Source organism: Diceros bicornis, chromosome 14 (genome assembly GCF_020826845.1).
Source record: "Diceros bicornis minor isolate mBicDic1 chromosome 14, mDicBic1.mat.cur, whole genome shotgun sequence".
Classification (NCBI taxonomy): Eukaryota; Metazoa; Chordata; class Mammalia; order Perissodactyla; family Rhinocerotidae; genus Diceros; species Diceros bicornis.
The window spans coordinates 26,969,105-26,990,231 of record NC_080753.1 but is presented as its reverse complement, the minus strand read 5'-3'; the positions used below and the strand labels follow the sequence as shown (position 1 = coordinate 26,990,231).

Below are 21,127 nucleotides of genomic sequence, written 5' to 3'. Positions count from 1 at the left end.
CCCAAGACCTCCCTCCTGGATCCCACCATCTTTCTGCTCCAATCTGGGCTAGGTGTTCTTTAAGCCTGCTGTGTCACCCCAGAATTTCCCTTCACTGTTCTCTCTTTCTTTTATTCCCTCGTTTTTCAGAATACAACCCCTAAATAAGTTCCTGAGAGTGTTGGGGTTCTTGCATATCTGAAATGTCTTTTCTGCCCCCAGCTTGATGGAAAATAAAGTATAGAATTCTTGGATGAAAATCATTGCTTCCTTGTTTTCTAGCAGGGTCCATGTTATTACTGAGAAGTCAGTAATTATGATTGGTGGCAATCAGTAATTGCCACCAATTTTCTTTTCTTTTTTTTTTTTTTTGGTGTGGAAGATTCAGTCTGAGCTAACATCTGTTGCCAATCTTCCTTTTTTTTTTCCTTGAGAAAGATTAGCCCTGAGCTAACATCTGTGCTAATCTTCCTCTATTTTGTATGTGGGTCACTGCTGCAGTGTGGCTTGATGAGTGGTGTAGGTCTGTGTCCGGATCTGAACCCACGAACCTGGACCACCAAAGCAGAACACACTGGCCTTAACCACTATGCCAGGGGCCGGCCCCTGATTTTCATTTTTATAATTAATATATCTGGGATTTTTTTCACCTCCAGAACTCTTAGGATCCTGTTTTTATCCTTGGTGTTCTGAAATTTGTAATGAAGTGTCTAGTGGTCATCCTTTTTTCACCTGTTCAAGATGCTGGATGCTTGCTAGGCCCATAAGATCTGAAGACTGATGTCCTTAAGCTGTGGACTGTTTTTGATGTTCCCCTAATCCAGTTTTCTCTTCTCTTTTGAGACTCATAGTATGGAAGTTGAACCTGCTAGATTGGTGATCTTTCTCTTAACTCCTTTCTCAGGGAATTCAGCTTTCCATCTCCTCTGTGTTCTGGATGTTTCTATTGACTTTGTCTTCCAACCTTTCGTTTGATTGTATTTCAACAGTCATACTTTTAACAAGCTTGTTTCTTATTCTATGAAGGTTTCTTTTTCATAGTATCCTGTTCTTGTTTATGCATGTAATATTATTATTTAGTAATATGTTCTGAGTATATTAATTAGTGGTTACTTGTTGTTTTCTTCTGTTTGTTGAGTTATCTGTGATTGCCTTGAAGCCAGTTTTATTATTCGTCTTAGTTCTTTCCTTCATGTTTCTGGTTCTCCTCATTTGCCTGGTGAATCTTGGTATTCTGTTGACTTTTTTTTTTTTGTGAGGAAGATCAGCCCTGAGCTAACATCCACGCCAATCCTCCTCTTTTTTGCTGAGGAGGACCGGCCCTGAGCTAATATCTATTGCCAATCCTCCTCCTTTTTTTCCCTTTTTCTCCCCAAACCCCCAGTAGATAGTTGTATGTCATAGTTGCACATCCTTCTAGTTGCTGTATGTGGGATGACGCCTCAGCATGGCCGGACGAGTGGTGCGTCGGTGTGCGCCCGGGATCCGAACCCAGGCCACCAGTAGCAGAGCGTGCGCACTTAACTGCTAAGCGATGGGACCGGCCCTTCTGCTGACTTTTAAGAAAGAAGGCCTAGATGGGTTGGAAGGGTTTCTACCGTGTCTCTTTCTTGAATGGGAATTTTTACTGGGGGCTCTGTGTGGGGTGGAGTGAGGTAGAGACATTAACTGGCAGAACTTCTTGTGAGGAAGTTGAGAACCTGCTGTCAGGCTCTTAAATTGAGAAGGAGGGTTGACTATGAGGAACCGTGGAAACTGCTTTGCCCAGACGGGTCATTCAGTTTTTTTAGAGAAGAGCTATCCAGATTTTTGCCAGGTAAAAGTGGGCTGCTGCCAAGGGTGGGAGGTGTAAACCAGTACAGTTGTTCTACAAATACACTTTCGGTGGATCCCCCTGCTTTCTTCCCTGCTTCTCATTCTGCTTCCTTTAAGACTTTCTTTGCATGCAGTGGCTGCCATCTCTGCAGTCACCAAGTTTAGCCTCAACCCGTTCCCATCTCTGTTAACATCTAGAAATTTGTTTAAAATCTCTTATTGATTATGTTAAACACACACACAATTATATTTATTACAATGGGTTCATTCTTCCTGTTATATCTGTGCTTTTATTTCACTTGGGTCTGGGGTGGGGTCAGAGGAAAATGTGTTTAGTCCTCTTGAACTAAAAGTTATCTGGGACAAAGTCAGGACTGTCCCTTCTGATTTAATCATTGATGGAGCACAAAAGGAAAGGGTAGCCTCAATAGAATGTTGTGGTTCATAGGAAGTCTAGGGGATGAGAATGTACCCAAGTTAAAGCCCCTAACCCTGAAGGAGAGGACATACAGAGGTTGGCAGTTGAGAATGTGGGCTCTAAAGGCACACTGCATGGGTTCACATTCTTGTGCCCCTTACCAACCACGTAACAGGAAGAATTGTTAGACCTCTCTGTGTGCCTTGATTTTCTCTTCTGTGGAATAATAGACCCAGCCATAGAGTTTTTATGAGGGAAATGAGATAATGCATTTAAAGCACCTAACACAGTGCTTGATGAATGCTCAATAGTTAATAGAGATGTGGGCAGAAGGTACCTGATGATCTGAATGAAAGGAGAGTGAAGAGGAATATGAGGGAGTGTAGATAAAAGTGAGCAAGAACTCACACAACTCAGATAGTCTGGTTGGAGAAAGAGGTGGAATCAGAACTAGTAATGAGGACCCGAAGCCAAGCAGACTGGAGAGTGCAACGTAGTAAGGGACCGGAGGTCCGTGAGGTCAAGGGGAGAGGAGAGAGCAGTCAGCAGCCCTTGTTTGAACAGATGAGAGTGTGAATGACAGGAAGCCCAGAAAACCCTTTCTTAAGAAAATTGGGAATCAGAACTGAGAAAATCAAACTTCTTTTTTGTTCCATTTGTTTTCTTTCTAGGCCTTGTTTTGAAAGTAAAATTTTACTGTATGTATTGGTGGAAAGTAATTCTTACAGAGATTTCACAAGCTTGCCTTCCAAAAAAATAAATACTCTTATTTCCTGAGCTCCTCTCTAAGCTTTTATACTTATAATTGACAACTCTTCTTTTTTCTGGGGCAGATCGCAATGTAGGAGCCACAGAGGGTTGATAGTTTTCTTGTGGTTAAAATCTGGATAAAAAGACTGACTGTTGGGGCTGGCCCGGTGGCGTAGTGGTTAAGTTTGTGTGCTCTGCTTCCGTGGCCTGGGGTTCGTGGGTTCAGATCCCAGGCAAGGACCTACGCACCACTCATCATGCCATGCTGCGGCAGCATCCCATACACAGAGTAGAGGAAGATTGGCACGGATTTTAGCTCAACGACAATCTTCCTCAAGCAAAAAGAGGATTGGCAACAGATGTTAGCTCAGGGCCAGTCTTCCTCACACACATACACACAAAAGACTGACTTGCATCCAAACCAACATGAGAGAACTTTAGCCAGTAAATTCACTTCTTTATGTTTAAAAATCAGATGGTTTAACCTTGGAAGCATTTTTGTCATGGGGGACTTCATATTGTGATTAGTTATCTGAACAGCCAAGTGCCTCTGTGGGCTCGGTTAACCAGCCTCCCACTGCATATGTATAATTATTTTTAGTGCATACACACACTCTGCTATAAAAGCTTATTTGGCCTTATGCTCCCCACCGTTCTGGATTCTCTGTTTCATTACCAGTATCCACCCACAGAGTTTCGGAAAGCCATTCCCAAATAGCAGAACCAGAACTCAGAATTTTAAATAAACCACATCTCTATTAGCTCAATGGACAGGGGAATTAGTTACATGCTATGCATTTCCCACATCCATCCACCCTTTCAAAACTTATTAAAAATGTATACATATATAAGCAAGAAAATAGGGCATTTAACTCAGATTATGTTAATTTTTCTGTTACTTTAGCAAGGGATAGAGAAAGAGAATACAGCAGAGACAGTCTTTAAGATTTTTACCTTGAATGTGGGCCAATATTTTCTTGAAAAAATATACTGTGTGCTGCTTCTTTTTTTCTAGAGAAAGTTGAACAACTCTTTTTCAAATATGTTATTACATTACAACTTGAATTATATGTCCACATATGCAGGATGGCTTTTAAAAGAAAGTTGGGCTGGGAGGAGGGAACTTACGTGGTACCGATTTGAATGGAAGGTGTTAGCTGCAGCAGTCTCTTTTCCAGCTTGGCATTAACTGACAGTTCCTGAAACTAACAGGGATTCAAATCCATTTTTCCTTTGGCGTCCTGTTGATAAATCCATTTCTGGAAGATCAGAATCACATTTTGAGGTCTTGATCATCATCCTTCCTGGAATAGCAGTTGCAGAAATTGATGCAATTAAAAAATGGATCCTTATAGGGACTGGAGGAAGTTTAGACTAAGAGAGAGACATGTAAAAGTCTGACTCATCATTCACATGTGCTTACAGATAAATATTGACTTCACTACAAACCTAGAGAAGCATGAGCTTTGACCTTACTGTTGATTACCTGCTACGACCATTTTGTCGTGCACTTTCCCATCAGACCTAAGCAATGTCATTGTTTCCGGGAAAGAATTCAGCAGGCACTCTAGCCAGTCATCTCCAAGTATGATTACTCTGGAATATAGTTTTGTTTTGTTTTATTTTTTAACGTAATTTCAGACTTACAGAAAAGTTATAAGAAGATTACATAGAATTCTTAGGTACCGCCCCCCCTAGATTCCCCAAATGTTAACATTTTACCACATTGGCTTTCTCTGCCAACCCCCCCACCCCCATGTGTGTGCGTGTGTATTATTATCCATATCCCTAACCATTTCAGTAAGTTGCCTTTGTTATACTAAAAACTTCAGTGTATAATTTCTAAAATCAAGGTATTATCTTACATAGCCACAGTACAGTTTTCAAAATTGGGAAGTTCACATTGATATAATTTACAGTTTATTTTTGAGTATGGTGGTTCATGGCGTGGACATCTTGAAAAATAATAATTCTTTCAGTGAAGAGTTGAATTGAGGTTAAAATGTTAGGTGCTTGCTCCTTTCATGTTTCAAATTTGGACTGAAAACAATTTTCATAATGATTTTATGCAAAATACCTTGCCTCTGATTTTCCAGCAGCTCCTATTACAAAGGGGGTTATTTCTCTTTCTTTCATAAGCCATTTTCTTAAGCTGTCTTTCTTTAGCCCTCTAAACACTTGGTAGTACTTACATCAACACTGATACAACCCTGAGTAATGAATGCCTAATGTTGTACTCATTCAGAAAAAAAAAAAAAACAACAAGGCTTTCTCTGGGCACTCTTTGTCATCATATGTTAAGTTCTAACTTTAGGTTCATTTAGCCTCACATCAGAAAGAGTTAAAATGAGGCACAGAAGTATTTATTTTTAAGCTCAGGGATTTACCCTGGGAGTAATGAGTCAAAAGACTAGATCTTTGGTGGAAGAAACTAAGTGATACTGGTAGAGCAAGGAACTGAATTAAGCTGATGCAAAATTAGAAACAAAAATGGTTTAAAAACAAATCAGCTATTTAATTTTAGCATCTACTTAGTTATGCATTCATGCTGGGTTTTTTTAAATAGCAAAGTATAAATGTTCAAACATTTTTTCTGCTTACATTAAACCTGGAGCACAGCCCACAGGATGACAGTCTCATTGCAAGATTACCATCATTAGGAACTTGTCCCCTGTTATAGAGATATTCTTTATTATTATTATTGTTGTTGTTGTTACTATTTTGTTGTTGAGCACCAGTGGAGTACTAAACATAGCCAATTCTGCCCCTGCCCCTAGAGGCTTGTGTTATAAGTCAGACAGACAAAATAATTGGAAAATTAAAAACACCCACAGGGAGGATAGTTAAGCTTTATAGGGGTAAAATGATTTGCATGGAAATATTTGAATTTTTGTCTGTGTGTATGTTTTTAACAAAAAAATCAGAAAAATTGAATTAGTCTCTCATTCTTCTTTGTCCATTTCCCTACCCTATCCCCCATACTCAGTGTTTTTCCGTAAAGGACACTTGTTTTCAGTCTTCCTGGCAGAAGACCCAGGGCCAGGTCAGGTTAACCCCTGGGGGAACCATTCATTCTTTGGAGACTAAGAGAGGGAGGTACAACATTATTTGAAGACTTCTGGCCTATCCCTTTCCTTCAGGCCTCTTTAAATATAAATCAACAGTAGGAAGAAGTGGCTATAGTCCATGTGTTGCCCAGCTGCTCACAACAATTGTATAATCTTATAAGGCATAATTTGAAAACCTCTAGGCTTCATGTAACTACAGAGTAAATAGAAGACTTATTCCATATTTTTAGGCAGTTTAACTTCTAAATGAGTGTTCTAGGAAACTAAATGAAAACAGTATTGCCTGTCTTGTATACAGTTATATGAAAATAAATCTGGATGTGTAGATATTTCATGGATTCTCTCAGATTTCCCCTTCTTTGGATAAATGAAAAGAAATTGTGGCTGATCTTAGTTTTCTGGAAATACTGGAAATACTTGAACAGAAGTTCAAGACCAGTCTTGAATCCTTAGATTCAAGAGTAAGAGTCTTAGAATCCTTGCACTTTGTCATATATCATGATTTGTGGTCAAGGAACAGAAATGAGGGAACTTGGGCATATGGCCTTTGAGAAGTATATCTTTCTCTTTGGTTTCTTAATCGTGCTTTGCTCTCTATTTCTCTCACCTTAATAGTGCTACCTTATTCTGTTCTCTATTGATGCTATAAATGTAATATTTTAAAAAATCAATGCATTGTAATGTTGTTGAACTCTAAAATACCCAAGCAAGTTATAAAAAGGAAAGATAATCTATTGAGGGTAATTTGTTAGTTACAATGAGTAACTGAAAAATCTATGAAAAAAAGTAATATGGTTTAGTTGGCCAGGCAGGACAGGTCTTGCTAATGGAGAAGCTAAAACAAGGAACTAGTGCCAGGCCAGTTGCCAGCTACAAAGGGTGACTACTGTATTGCTGGTCTGATAGGTTCTGCTGACCAGCGACCCCTCTACAGAACTTAGCTCCTGGTGATAGCTTTTAAGTAAATAGTGCAGTAGGAACGGCACTCAACAAACAGGGTTGGTGGCTGCAGGTTTTTAGTAGAACCCGGGAGTGGGTTATGGGTTTATGGGCTATTCACCCTTACCTGTGCTTCTTTAAGGAGACTTGGTGTATGAGCTGTAGGAAGCTGTCAGGGTGGTTGAGAAGAGGAAGCTTTGACTTCTGCCTGTGGGGCCCATATAAAGGCGAGAAGGCATGTTTTACATTTTCTGAGTATTACAAGAAATAAAATTTTAAGTAAAGATAACTGGCTTTTCTTTTGCTTTTGGGGAAGAAAACTTTTTTGTATCATCCTATAAATAATCAGTAAAGAAACTTCTTTGGACAGATTTTTAAAAAAAATAACGTGAGAAAAAAATAAAGCTGGTTTTATATAAATTAAATACTATCACTACAAACCACAGAAATGCAGAGATTTAGTAGGAATGGGAAGAAAATGTATGAGGAGTAAGTCTTATGAGGAGTAAGTCTTTTAAGTCATATTCTAAGAGCAGAGGACAAGTAGGGTTGTTCAACAGAGACGTATCTTAGAGAAATTGCACCATGATATTTGGATAACAAGATTCTAAGTGGATCAGAGATCAGTGCTTATTTTTGTTCCCATATTTGGCCCAGGATCTGCCCCCTATCCTCATCCCAGAGGCAGCTGGGTCTTTGTTGCAGAAACTCACCTTTGTAGTAAGGTACTCTCATGGAAGAGCGGAAGTAGAGTCTTGAAGTATAACAACAGTTGGAGACAGGATAGCGTAGTAGTTAAGAGCAAGGACTCTAAGCCAGGCTGCCTGCGTTCAAATTCTGACTCTTCTACTTACTAGCTGTGTGATCTTTGGCAATTCACTCAACCCGTGCCTCAGTTTCCTCATCCCTTAAAATGAGGGTAGTAATAGTACCTACCTCATAGCCTTGTTATAAAAATTAAATGAGTTAATATATGTAAAAGCATTTAGAAAGTGCTGGTACAGAATAAGTGCTTTTGTTTTATTGCTTGTTAATTGCCGTTATTACTGAAGCTTAACTTAAGGAATCTCTTTTGTCGTACCTATGTACTGTGATGAGTGGCCTTAAAAATGAGCTTGGACAAAAGGTTATATACTATATGATTCCGTTTATATGTCCATGTATATGTCCGTAGATATGAAATTCCTGAAATGACAAAATTATAGAAATGGAGGACAGATCGGTGTTTGCCAGGGGTAGCCAGGGAGCAAGGGAGGAGAGAGGAAAGTAGGCACGGCTGTAAAAGGGCAGCATAAAAGGGTACCATATCCTTGTGGTGATAGAAATGTTCTATAGCTTGACTGTATCAATACCAGTATCCTGGTTGTGATATTGTACTAGAGTTTTGCAAGATGTCACTGTAGGGAAAAACTAGGGTGAAGGGTACGTGGAGTTTTTCTGTATTATTTCTTATAGCTACTTGTGGACCTAGCTATCTCAAAATAAATCGTTTAATAATAAAAAGAAAATGGGCTTGGAAGATTCTTAATAGGTAGAGAAAAATTGGCAGTTAAAGCCATCTACATGTCTGAGCAGACAGACAGACAAATATTAAGATTAATAAACATGATAAAGGAAAACTGTGAGCTGGTCATTGACATTTTAGGGAGATGTTCGTGAACCTCCAGAAAAAGATTTGAAGCAGTTAAGGTCAAAGAGAAGGGAAAAAGAAACAGCAGCTTTGTTTCTCTAAAAACCCATCAAACTGGTGTTCTCCAAGTGCCTTTGCTCCCCAGACTGTGAAATGGTCTATTAGTTGATATGATTTTTGGTAAAGAGAAGAAGGTAGAAGGTAGATGAGCAACAGCTTATATACAAATGATATTCTGGAAAGCAGGCCCCTCAGAAGAATGTGGGGATGACAAATGTGAACTAAAAATCACCTGTCTACGTATGTACAATTTAGTTCTTAAGTTCAAGAGGTACCTTTTCTGACCTTTCCCTCTTCTAAATCTTAGTCAACCCCCCCAACAGAATTTATCACTTCCATGTTTTTTGTTCATAGCATTCTGATCATATATTAATATGCTGCTTATTATGCTGTAGGTTTATTTGCATATATGCTTTTCCTTCTGTATTGTGGCCTCCTTGAAGGGAGAGATCACTGCCATACACAGTTCTCATTTGCCAGTTAAAAGCCCAGTGCCTAGTACACAGTAGGCGCTTGAGAAATAATTAATGAAATGTTGACTGTTGTCAGGGCCCTGAATGGAGTGATCATTAATCTAGAGGCCTATATAAATTAGACAGACCAAATAAATTGAGAATATTATTGTACTTAATGAGATTGTGATTATTTTTGCAAACGAGCCTGGGCTTTTGCTTTATATTTTTTATTCTGGTGAAATTTTTCCTTAGGTTTAAAATAAGGAAGAATTTTAGTGAGTTGAGTGATTCAGCAGTGAAGAGATGTCTTATAGCAACAATTAGCGACAGTGTAGAGTCAGTCAGGAGGGAAAGGCAGTCAGAAAAAAGCCAAGAAGCTATTGGAGGAATGACTTGTGGCCTTCTGGGACCAACTTCAGTCACAGGCAGTGCCATCAGACTATAAGAAATCATGGGCTAAAACACTAGTAGCTAGCTCATCTCCTAATGTTCAACTAAGCACCCATTCCTTGCCAGGGCACAGATGAACTATGTCCTGATATCCAGTGTTTGGCAGGGGTGCAGTGGAGGCAGTTAGAGGAAAACCCTTCCTCCTCCCACTGCCAAGGTGCCCTAGGAACTGGGCTGATTACACAGTACTTGTCCTTCTTCGCCTGCCCTTACTTGTGCCAACCCTCCAACCATGTGGATTTGTCGGGTGCTTGCTGGAAGTTTTAATTTCTGGTCTTGAATATGGAAGAGGAGATGTACAATTAAAAATCTACTTCCTTACAAGTTAAATGATGCCATTAAAAATAGATAGATAGAATCCAGGATGTGGTACATTCCACAGGAAAACTAACCAATACTATTCAAAAAGTCCCTGTCATTTGAGGGAAGGAAGGAAGGAACAGTTTGAGGGGCGAACTCTTCTAGAGTAAAAGAGACGTAGCCATAAGATCCAAATGTAACACGTGACACTTGATTGGACGTGCCTTTTAAAACAATGGAGATAATTTGGATATGTACTGACTATTAGGTGACATTAGGCATTCTTAATTTTCTTAGGTGTGATACTTTGTTGATGTAAGGAATGCTTTTATTGTTAGATGTGTACGTGTGAAGTATTTTGATGTTTGCAACTTATTTTCATGTGGTTTGGAGGGAAAAAGTATAAATATGGAAGGAAGAGATAAAGCAATGTGATTGTTAACAGTTATTGAATCTCAGTGGAGTGCACACGTGTTTATTGTACTGTTCTTTGAACTTTTCTATATGTTTGAAATTTTTCAAAATAAAAAGTTGGATGAAGGCTGAATACTTAACCTTCTGAGATTGGGAACAAGGCAAAGATGTCCACTCGCAACACTCCTATTCAGCATCATACTAGAAAGCCTAGCTAGTACAATAGGCAAGAAAAAGAAAGAAAAGACAGACAGATTAGAAAGAAAGCAAAGTTGGGGCCGGCCCCGTGGCGTAGCAGTTAAGTGCACACGCTCCGCTGCTGGCGGCCTGGGTTAGGATCCTGGGCGCACACGGATGCACCGCTTGTCAGGCATCCCACATAAAGTGGAGGAAGATCGGCCGGATGTTAGCTCAGGGCCAGTCTTCCTCAGCAAAAAGAGGAGGATTGGCATGGATGTTAGCTCAGGGTTGATCTTCCTCACAAAAAAAAAAAAAGAAAGAAAGAAAGAAAGCAAAGTTGACGGAAACCCCTTCCTTTAGAACTGTTGGACTCTGGTGCCATGATTTTATTTAAGATTTTTTTATTTAATGGAGAGCTGTTCTTTCCACAGCCCATTAGCTTTTCTTACTTGATCCTTTAATGAATTCATAATTGCTTTTTTCTGTTGCCAAGATGTGCTACCGAAATCAGCTTCCAGCTTCCTGTCCAGCGGGAATCAGAAGGGAAGATTGGCTATGCAGAAGTGATAAATCTGATCCCAGTCTTTACAACATGCCTTTGGGACATGTGGGTACTCGTCTCCTGAAGGGTACAAATCATGGCTCGTGACTTGCATGTGTTCTGCTGCTCTTTAAGCTTTCTTCCATCCGAAAAAGTCCCTCCAGAAGCAGCTTCTGCACTGCTGTCGTGAGGACCAAAATCAGATGGTTAGATGATATAATTAACCCCAAGAAGATTTCTGATGCCTTATGTCTTTTGAGCTTACTGAAGAGGACAGAGACCCCAAAAGTTCAGGGCACTCCCAGGATAGTTGGCACTACTGATCAGCCACCCCAGGTCTCCCAGTGTTGTGTTTCCAGCAGGGAGGAAGAGTCAGAGGTCTGCTTTAAGTCTTGAGATTGTGATAGAGAAGGAGACCACCCTCAGATATCTCTAACAGCAAGAGAGAGAGCCAGAAAAAATGGGAGGATGGGGGTAGAGATGGAAGGAGAAGAGAGAGATTAATGCTTAAGAATAGTACTGCCTGGCAGTTTGCGAAAAACTAACCTTTAAAATGATGTTATGATATAAGACATGGCATTCCTAGGTGTATCTCAAGCTAGATTCATCTCCATATCATATATCAAATAAAAATGAAGGCATTCTCCACAAAATTTTAATCCTCAGCCTCTTCCAAAGACGTGAACTTCTTTCTCTGTCCACGTAATAGCTTTTTGTTGTGTGTGTGTGTGAGGAAGATTAGCCCTGAGCTAATATTGGTTGCCAATCCTTCTCTTTTCTTGCTGAGGATGATTGGCCCAGGGCTAACATCCGTGCCCACCTCCCTCTGCTTTATATGGGACGCCGCCACAGCATGGCTTGACAAGTGGTGCGTCGGTCCGGGCCCGGGATCCAAACCCGTGAACCCCAGGCCGCCGAAGCGGAGCATACGAACTTAACCACTACACCACCGGGCCGGCCCCCACGTAATAGCTTTTTAACAGGTGCATTATTCCAGAACTGTTCTAGGGCCATTAGGAAGATAAAAAAGGAGGGGGAAGTCCAGTTGAACAAAGTGGAAAAAAAATTGTTAATGGATAATGAGGGAGTTTTCTCTCCTAAAATCTTTTATGGCGCACATAGTAAAATGCCAGGCAGGGGTGAATCTAATTCCTGCATACACTCTAAAAGCAAAGCATGAGGAGAGATGCAGAGAGAAAGTACCTATAAAACAGCTTTTTTTTTAAAGTCTCTTTTATCAGTTTTTCCAGTGAGAGTGTGGTGTTTTTCATGACCAGAGGTTTTAGCAGCTTAAGCTAGTTTTAAATGGTCGAAGGAGAGACAGCAGTGATGTGTGAGGGTTCGTTAATTATTGCTCTTACTGATGTTTGCACAGGCTGTTGGGATCATAAATGTCAATCTGTCAAGACACTGTGATAGGTTCTAAAAAAAATGATTGAGTACCTCAAAAGCTGTCATAGAGCCTGAGATTAACAGATTCATCTTTCTTTCTTAGAAGTGAGGGAAGGTGTGGGTGGAGCGAATAGAAGGCTTCCTTCTCTTTGTTGCCACTTTGCTTCTCCCTTTCTCCTATTCTAAATTGTGAATGTTGGCTTCTACAGAGGGCTAAGAGCTGCCTGAGATGTCAGAAGGCCGCAGTTATGGTTAGCAGCCCAGGGTGTGTGCGGGCTGCCAGCTGCACGGTGACGGGAGATTAAGAGAGATTGAGATTCAACTCTGACAGGCCTGACACAATTTATTTGGAGATTTTCGGGAGAGAACATGAGTAATAAAGACAAGAACAGTGACAGTAAGGAACAAATGTGAATTTCTGTCAGAGACAAAAAAAAGAATTTTAAAAGAAGTACCTCTGTTTGTTGTCTCCAGTCAAGCTTTCCACTTAAACTGTGTTGCTAAATTGAAAGTCTTACGACTACTTTCTGTGATTGGCTAGGAAAGTACAATTAGAAGAATTTCTCTCTTCAGAAGATTATATGTTTTTAAAATCACTGTACTTGTTTCTCTGTCACAAATTAAGCAGTAATTACGTTCAAACCTTGGAAGCTGATAGGTAAAAGCCTTTTTCTTCAGATTTTCCTTTCTCATTTAATCACATTATGATTCTTGATCAAACTTTCCATTGTCTGGAAGATCTGATGTGATATCTTTTTCATTCTATTAAACATAGGCAGAGGAAGGAGGTCCAGTGAGTACCAAGAACTTAAACCTGGCATGGGAGTGGGGTAGCTCTTGTGTAGGTATATACAGACTAGATTATGCTCTTAAGAAAAAGCGTACTGGAAGAAATGTGCTTTGTTGGCCCTTTGTGAAGGACCTTAATTAAAAGTCACTCTTAACTCCTGGGCTGGGAACAATTTCTAGCTTGCCACTACAACTTCTCCTGCTGCTAATGAGCATGCTCCTTGCAAGGACTCATTTCTTCTGACAGTTAAAACTGCACGTAAGAGTTATTTCTGTTCACCTCTCTCTCCACGTTTAACCCTTACTGCCCAAGTTCAGATTATGCAAGTAGACTGTTCAGTGCTTTCTGTCACTGATGGGGAAATTAAAAACGCTTCAGGGTAACAGGAATGATGATTTTAGCAAAAAGTAAATGATCAAAGTTTAATTTATTCAAATATGGACAGTAGATGAGGGTTCCTTTAGTGTTGACCATGTTTGAATCTTTTCTTTCTAGTAGTCCTTTTTTAATTGACATAAAATTTATAATTGAATGGTTGAATTATTTAGTTAATTATTACGTAATTAGAATCCCTGCCCTGGACATCTGTTTCTCTTATTTAGGCAACTCACCCCATGGCACAAAGTTTCATTAAGTAATTAGCAGAGGAGATGTAAAATTTCTTATGCAGACATGATGATGATCCTGTAGACTGCTATTTATTTCATTAGCTTCTAATTAAAACACTAAGTTGACTTGTGAGAAAATGCCAAAGAATGGTTTGCTTCACCAAGAAGTTATATATAACACAGTCACCTTCCTAGATGGCAGCGTGTGCAGGGTAGTAAACAGTTTAAGAAGCTTATTTTCCCTCTGTCTTTGTGGTAGGGAGCACTAGAGGGCACAAGGATTCCTTTCCATTTAATAGATCATAGACTGAGTGAAGGTTAAGTGGGTGTATTCCAGAGCATAAAAGTTATGGATCTTTTAATGTCTGGGAACAGTTCCTTGATTCTAAAAAATAACACATTCTGGTAAACATTTCGTCTGTCTTGGTTTAGAATCATTGAGGACTACTTCTCACGGCTCAGACTTTCTATACATGGTTGGATGCCTTTGGTCTTAGACTTGTAAAGATGCCGAGACGTTGACTCTCAGAGGACTGACTAGGGCTGAGTGGTGTTCTTTTAGGATGGGCAGTGCAGTGCAGCCAGAAGCTATTGGCAGCATCAGAAACCCCCCATAGGACCCATTATTTCAGGAATATCCTATGCCTCCTGCCTACCAGAACAAACAACTCAGTGGTCTTTATGTATAATGTGGAATGGATAAAGGAAAATTTCAGCATGAGACCTAAGCATAGACTTATTCCTTAGTATTATTATTGAATGCTCATTGGTCAGACAGGTGGGAAAGTAGAAGAAAAGAGATCATGCCTAGACAGGTCTCCTAATTTGGTGGGGGAGGTCTCATCAAGTGGGTTGTTTGCTGGTGACTAATGATGATTATGATAATATAAATACGAATTCTATTTCCCAATCTTAGGAATCATACATTAAAAAATATTTTCTTCACATATCACTCCCTTGCTTGTTTGAAAATAATTAGCTATGGATAGCATTGTCACACTGAAAGCAAATTTGTCTTCTCCTTGTAGCAAAGGTTTGCTTTAGAAATGGAGATGGGTGCTATGCAGGTAGACAGTACGTTTGACAGTTTGGGACAGACTCATGTGGAAAACAGCTTTGAATGTGAACTCTGCATTTCCAGGCACACGCTTGGTTCTTTCAGATGGTGGTGTGAATGAAAGAAGCTTAGGGTCTGAGTGGTCCTCTTTTACATTAGAGGTGTGCTGGCATTATGTCAAGGCCCTCTAGATTTGCAATATTAACAATATTAATTGTTAATAATTACTAATTATTAATTTAGCAATATTAACAATGCAAAGGCTTCAACTGCCTCCCCTTCTTGTGTGGACCCTTCTCTTTCTCCTCCCCCACCCCAGCCCCGGGATCAGGGGATAATTTCTTATAAGGATGCTCCCATTTAGGACCTTGTCTCAGAACAAACACCATTTTTTTTGTTCAGGCTTTTACTCTAGAATTTTCTCTTCCTGTTACCAAAAAAAAAGTATGTCTAAATAGGGTTATTAATACAAATAGTGCCATTGCTGGTTTGTGAAAAAAGACCTCTAGAGAGCAATGTGGCTCATACAAGGTGAATTCCTTTTGGCTGGCTGCTTTGTAATGATTTACATTTAGATTGTTGCTTGTTGCTCTTGTAGGGGAAGGGGCCTGGCATGTCTGTGGCTGCCTCAGTCATCACACTGGGTTAGGACAGCTTCGTTCAGCAGAGCTGGGAAATAGGCTGAACTTGCTTTCAATTGTTTTCATCAAAGGCCTTGTTTAGTTGGATCGTATTGGGGGAAAATGTCACGTAGGACTGGAAGAACTAAATGAGATAAAAAATGAAGTTTACAATTGCTAAGAATCATGCGTGCCTTCTGTAAGTCAGCGCACAATGCAGTGGGCTGGGGGCTCTGAGCAAACCATTAGCATCGTCACTTTTGGTGCCAGTGAGTGCTCTTCGGTGAAGTACAGCATCTTCTTCACACAGTGGGAGGCTGGGGAAAGGGATACAGACAGACTTCATTGAAATACATCTAATATTTGTTAGCTTGTTTACTGAGTGAAGTGGATTAAAATTGTCCACTGTGATTGTAAAAAAAAAAAAATAATACATCCAATAGTCTGCTGCTTCTCACTGGAGCCACTTTAAATAGAAAATCAGGACTGCCTAGGAGAAGATTCATTCATTCAAGAAATATTTACTGAGTTATAGGCATGGGGGGCATATTAGTGAACAAAGCAGGTGAAACTTCCTGCCCTCCAAGAGTTTATATTCTTCTGGTGGATCATGTTAAAAGATAAGTGCTATGAAGGAATAAAAGGCAGGAAAAGGGAGGAAGAGCAGTGCTAGGGGAAGAGGGGACAAGAGTGATCTAGATAGAGTGATCAGGGAAGAAGATTCATTGAAAATGTGACTTCAAAGACTTAAAAGAGGTGAGATCCCATGTAGATCTGGGTGAAGAGTGTTCCAGACAAAGGAAACAGAAGGTGCAAAGGCCCTGAGAGGTAGGAGACAATAAGGTGGCTAGTGTGGATGGAGTAAAGGGAGAGAGCAGCAGGAGATGAGGTGAGAGAGATGAGAGGAGGGCAAATCATACAGGGCCTTTTGAGGGTCATAGTAAGTATCTGAACTTTTACTCTGAGAAGGGGAGCTATTAGAGGGTTTTGAGCAGGGAAGTAAAGTGATTCTAGCTTGATTTTTAACAGGATCACTTGGCTGCTGTGTGAAGAATAGATTGTAAGGGTAAGGGAGTGAGTAGGGAGACCAGTTAAAAGACTGTTGTACTAGGCTGGGTGAGATGGTGATGGCTTAGATCAGCATAGTGGTGGTAGAGGGGTGAGAAGTGGTGGGATCTGGATCTGTTTTTTTTTTTTTTTTTTTTTTTTTTTTAATTTATTTTTCCCCCAAAGCCCCAGTAGATAGCTGCATGTCATAGCTGCACATCCATCTAGTTGCCGTATGTGGGACGCGGCCCCAGCATGGCCGGAGAAGCGGTGCGTCGGTGTGCGCCCGGGATCCGGACCCGGGCCGCCAGCAGCGGAGTGCGCACGCCCAACCGCTAAGTCACAGGGCTGGCCATGGATCTGTTTTAAAGAAGATGGTTTGGGAGAGTCCCTTCCAGAGGTGGTTTAGCACAAACCACTTTGGGACCTTGACTAGAGGTGCATCCTCAGTATGCAGTGGTGGCAGTTCCGGGAGTACAGAGCCCCCAAGTGCTGCCTTTTTTTTTGAAGGCAAGAATTATTTACAGTCTGCCTATCACATGAACTTTATTGCATCTTAGTTATTTTTTTACAGGTTATACAGAACGCAAGTCGTCACACACTACACCTCCCTCCACCTGCCAATTTGGCACCAACCCTAGAGTTGTGGTGCCAGGTGCTGCCTCTACCACCCCACAGTGGAGGCCATGGGGCAGCTTGCTTGTGAACAAGGAAGCATACTCCCTTCACTCTGAATAAAGTTGGAATAATTTTCAGTGTTAGAAGCTGATTCTTGTATGTTTAGGAGTAGAAACATGAGTATTTTTACTAGAAAAGATTATGGATCACCCATCAAACCTTAGCTTTAGGTATGGAATTGTGCTGAGCATGGCAATATAAAGAAATATAGCCCCTCTCTAAAGAATTACAGTCTACTTGAAGACAAGCAACTGTCCAAGAAGGGGTAAATAACCAATATAAGCAGTAAACAGCCAGGGCCAAAAGAAGGGATACAGATAAAGAGAGGATCCCATTTCCAGCTTGAATGGAAATGATCCCATTTCCAGCTGTCTCCTCATAGAGACAGCTGTTTTTAAAACCAACAACGTAGAACTGATTTTTGTTGAGCCACCCCACCCTCCTCTCCTAGCTCAGGCCTAGCTTGTTAGAAGTCAACCCTGAAGGTACATGCTTGTCACAATTTGTGCAGTATAAACCAGGCCAGTCAGAACTGGCTCTTGCTTACACAGGTCCAGTTCCTGGAAAAGGGCAGTAACCTGGTCAGAAGAATGCCTGGCAGTACATTAATCAGCTGTGCTTGCCAGGCCAAGTACTAACCCTGACCCCCAAATGTCTTCTTTTGGTCAGATTCACAGTCTGAGAATGAGGCTTCGCCAGTGAAACGGCCACGACTACTGGAGAATACTGAACGATCCGAGGAAACCAGCCGATCTAAACAGAAGAGTCGACGTCGGTGCTTCCAGTGCCAAACCAAACTGGAGCTGGTGCAGCAGGAATTGGGATCGTGCCGCTGTGGTAAGCATCTCCCCCAGTGGCCTGATGGAGACTGTGTCCTTGACACCCTGATGGAGCTTTGGAAATTATTCCTAAGAGACTGAAGTCCTTCATTCTTCTCCTGAGTACCTCTTCTGCAAGCTGTTGGTTTGGAGCTTGAGAAATCAGGAGAAGATTCTTACTTCCAGACACCCTTGATTTCCTCTCACACGTACTAAAAAGGCGAAAATATCCCCAACTACTCTTACACGTGTTTCTTTAGAGTTGCATTGTCACTGCTTACTGCTTTCAGCTTCTCCCCACTGCGTATTACTCTGGCTCCTCCTCTTTGATGACTTATTTAGAGATTAACCAAACCAGCGAAATTCTGGGATATGTACCATGTAATTCAGACATTAAATTAATTTTGAATGAGCTTCTTACTATGTATAATAAATGGAAGATTTCTCCCCCCATATCCCTTTTAAATTAAAGTTTGGCTAGAAAATTATTGAACCATAATTTATTGTCAGTTAACCCTTTGAAATAGCTTTAAAGTAACCTTTCCTTCTGTATTATCCAGTGTAATACGAACTCTTAGAATTGCTGTACAGGGAGGTATTTTTTAAAATTTTATGCCTACTCACAGTGAAACAAAACTGGGGCCTGTCGTGTAACATAGGAACAAAATTGTGTAGCTGCGTTATTTCGGCTAACTTGTAGTTTTCCTGTCCCTGTTTTTATTTCCTGATTTTAAAGCATAGTATTATAAAATTGTTCTGTGGGACAGAGGTGTCATCAGGCAGACTTTGAGGCCTGGCTCTAGCCTCGGCGAATCCTATATCCTTTATCCTTAGGAGTAAGTTTTAGAAGCCTCCTTTCACCTCTGGGATAGCTGTAGATATCCTACGAGTACTGATGCTGGTGGTCAGGACTAGATGATCGCTCAGCAGTTATAAAGTTACAGTTACTCAAAGTCCTTCATCTTCTTAAGAGACAGCCATTGCTGCTCTTGTCAATTATCTGCCCTGTTGGAAATGAGGAGGAAAGGAGGGAGTACCAGCTTCTCATGGAAACGAAGTTAGAACTCCTTTTCCTGTCATGACTAGGAATCTGTTTGTTGCACACTCTGGTATGTGGTACTTAAGATCAGAAGCTTATATTCAGCTTCAGAAATGGGGACCAGCATGGGGCATCCAGGTGTCACTGGACGAGTTTTTATTTTTTTAGCTTGGCATTTAGTTATCCTATTAAATGTTTGAGTGGAAGTGTAAAGAAGAGAGGTAGGATGAGAGATGGGAGAAGAGGCTGTCAGCAGTTTTTTCAAACTTTAGTTGTGTTCATGCATGCGGCATGGCGAAGTGAGCCCAGAACCTTATTCTTAGGCTGCATCTTAACCCTGCCAGGTAATTTTAAATTCTTGGTGAGGTAGAGAAGGAATGCTGTGGTTAGCCAGGGAAACTCTAGGGCCTAATGGCTAACCAACTTTGCCCATATTGAAGGGTTTGTCTAATCTTTTATAGTCTGCAAATTCTTGCTTTGGTCTTTGAACTATTGGGGGATTTCAGTAGTTCAGTCTTTTAGCAGTGTTGTGAAGCCTACCTGACCATTTGGCTGTTGCTTTTATAACACGGGCCTTTGGTTGTTCCTAAATTAGAATCATGGGATTTCCCTGTACCTTATATTCTTGTTTCCTTCTTGAAAGTAACTGAATCCTGGCTACACACAGGATTTGCCCTAGTGGATCAAGCCATTGGTCCATCAAGTGTGCTATCTTGCCTCTGGCAGTGACTAATACCTCCTCTCCTTGTCAGGCAAGCAGCGAGAATTCACAGTTTAGCGCTGAGAGATCCAGAGGTGTTGTAACCAACCGGAGTTGCCCAATTTACCCTTCAGCTTTGATGCAGGCCACCTAATTTCCTAAGGTCTTAAGCACTCAGTTGAAAAAAATCTAGAAATACATGTTAGATGATATCACGTGCTCCTGAGTGAAGCCAACTTACTTGACTGTCTCTGGTGAGTGCAGATTACTCTGCTGTGCTCTTTACCCCCTGGGCAGGAGGCTGGATTTCTAAGTGCCAATTGGGTTTGCCACAAACATGCATTCTTTTTAAATGAGCTAACATGTAATCTCTTGGCTTGTGCCCAATTCTGAGGGTCTGCTTATAGAGAGATTTGATTTTTCTTTTGGGAAAGAAAGCCCTGAGCTTTCTACAGTCCCTCCAGGTGTAGCCTTCCTAGAGAGAGCTAGGAGTTCAATTTGGCCCACTGAGAGCGTTACACTTATGTGCCCAGAAAAATGACTGAGTCTACTGCCACATTTTAAAAGATGAAGGACAGCAATGGGAACATACACTTCTGGGAGTGTCTTTGACAAACAGCTTTGTGTTCCTCGTGCCTGTGTGCTTGGATCTCTCTCGGAAAGGGTGAGTTGTGTAGTTATTTCCTTCAGGATGTATGGAGTGTGGAGAGACATTTAATTGCCCTGAAAGGTTTTAGAGTGGGGGGAAACAGTAATTTACTACTAAAAGTGAAGACTTAGGAAGATAGTTTGAACTCAAACATAACACTTATCCACTGCAGAAAATCTTTATATATATATATATATATATATATATATATTCACAATCTTTTTTTCCATTCCCCTTACACTCTGTACAGGTTATTAACTGCTGACAAGAAATTCACATCTCATAAATAATGCTTAAGAGCCATTGCTATATAAATTGAATGTGTTATGAATTGTGATGGGCCTTTTTGTAGCATTCGATGCCTAGAGCAGGAAGAACAGAGGATGTCATTTTCATTAATTTCTAATGAGGTGCCAATTAAAGACAGGGAAGATGTTCCAGAGGGAAGAGTAGCCAAGCTCCCCTGAATCCTCAGCCCCAGGGCTGTCATCCAAACACTACCAGCAAGCCTTCTCTAAAAATTCCATTAAATCACAGTCTCATCAAGAGCACACACAGACACATTCAGCTTCCCTTTGATCTTCAAAAGAGCAATTTGTAAGGCGAGTTCTGAGGCTTCTCCTATAGGGAACAGCTAGAGGTGATAGGAATTGTTAATTGCCAAGACACTCTGTGGGCTTTCAACAAGGAGGTGAATTTTGAAGATGAATTCTCCTCTGCCTTGCTGTGA

The 21,127-nt window shown here is 40.7% G+C and overlaps 1 protein-coding gene across 3 annotated transcripts in view; it reads left to right on the top strand.

The window, feature by feature from the left end:
• ZFAND3 (zinc finger AN1-type containing 3) overlaps positions 1 to 21,127 on the top strand; it is a 329,977-nt gene that overhangs the window by 280,639 nt on the left and 28,211 nt on the right. For all 3 annotated transcript variants that reach the window (XM_058554447.1, XM_058554446.1, XM_058554448.1), the window contains one exon: positions 17,861 to 18,028. In XM_058554447.1, coding sequence (XP_058410430.1) covers positions 17,861 to 18,028 — 168 coding nt within the window. The remainder of the gene's footprint in view (positions 1 to 17,860; positions 18,029 to 21,127) is intronic.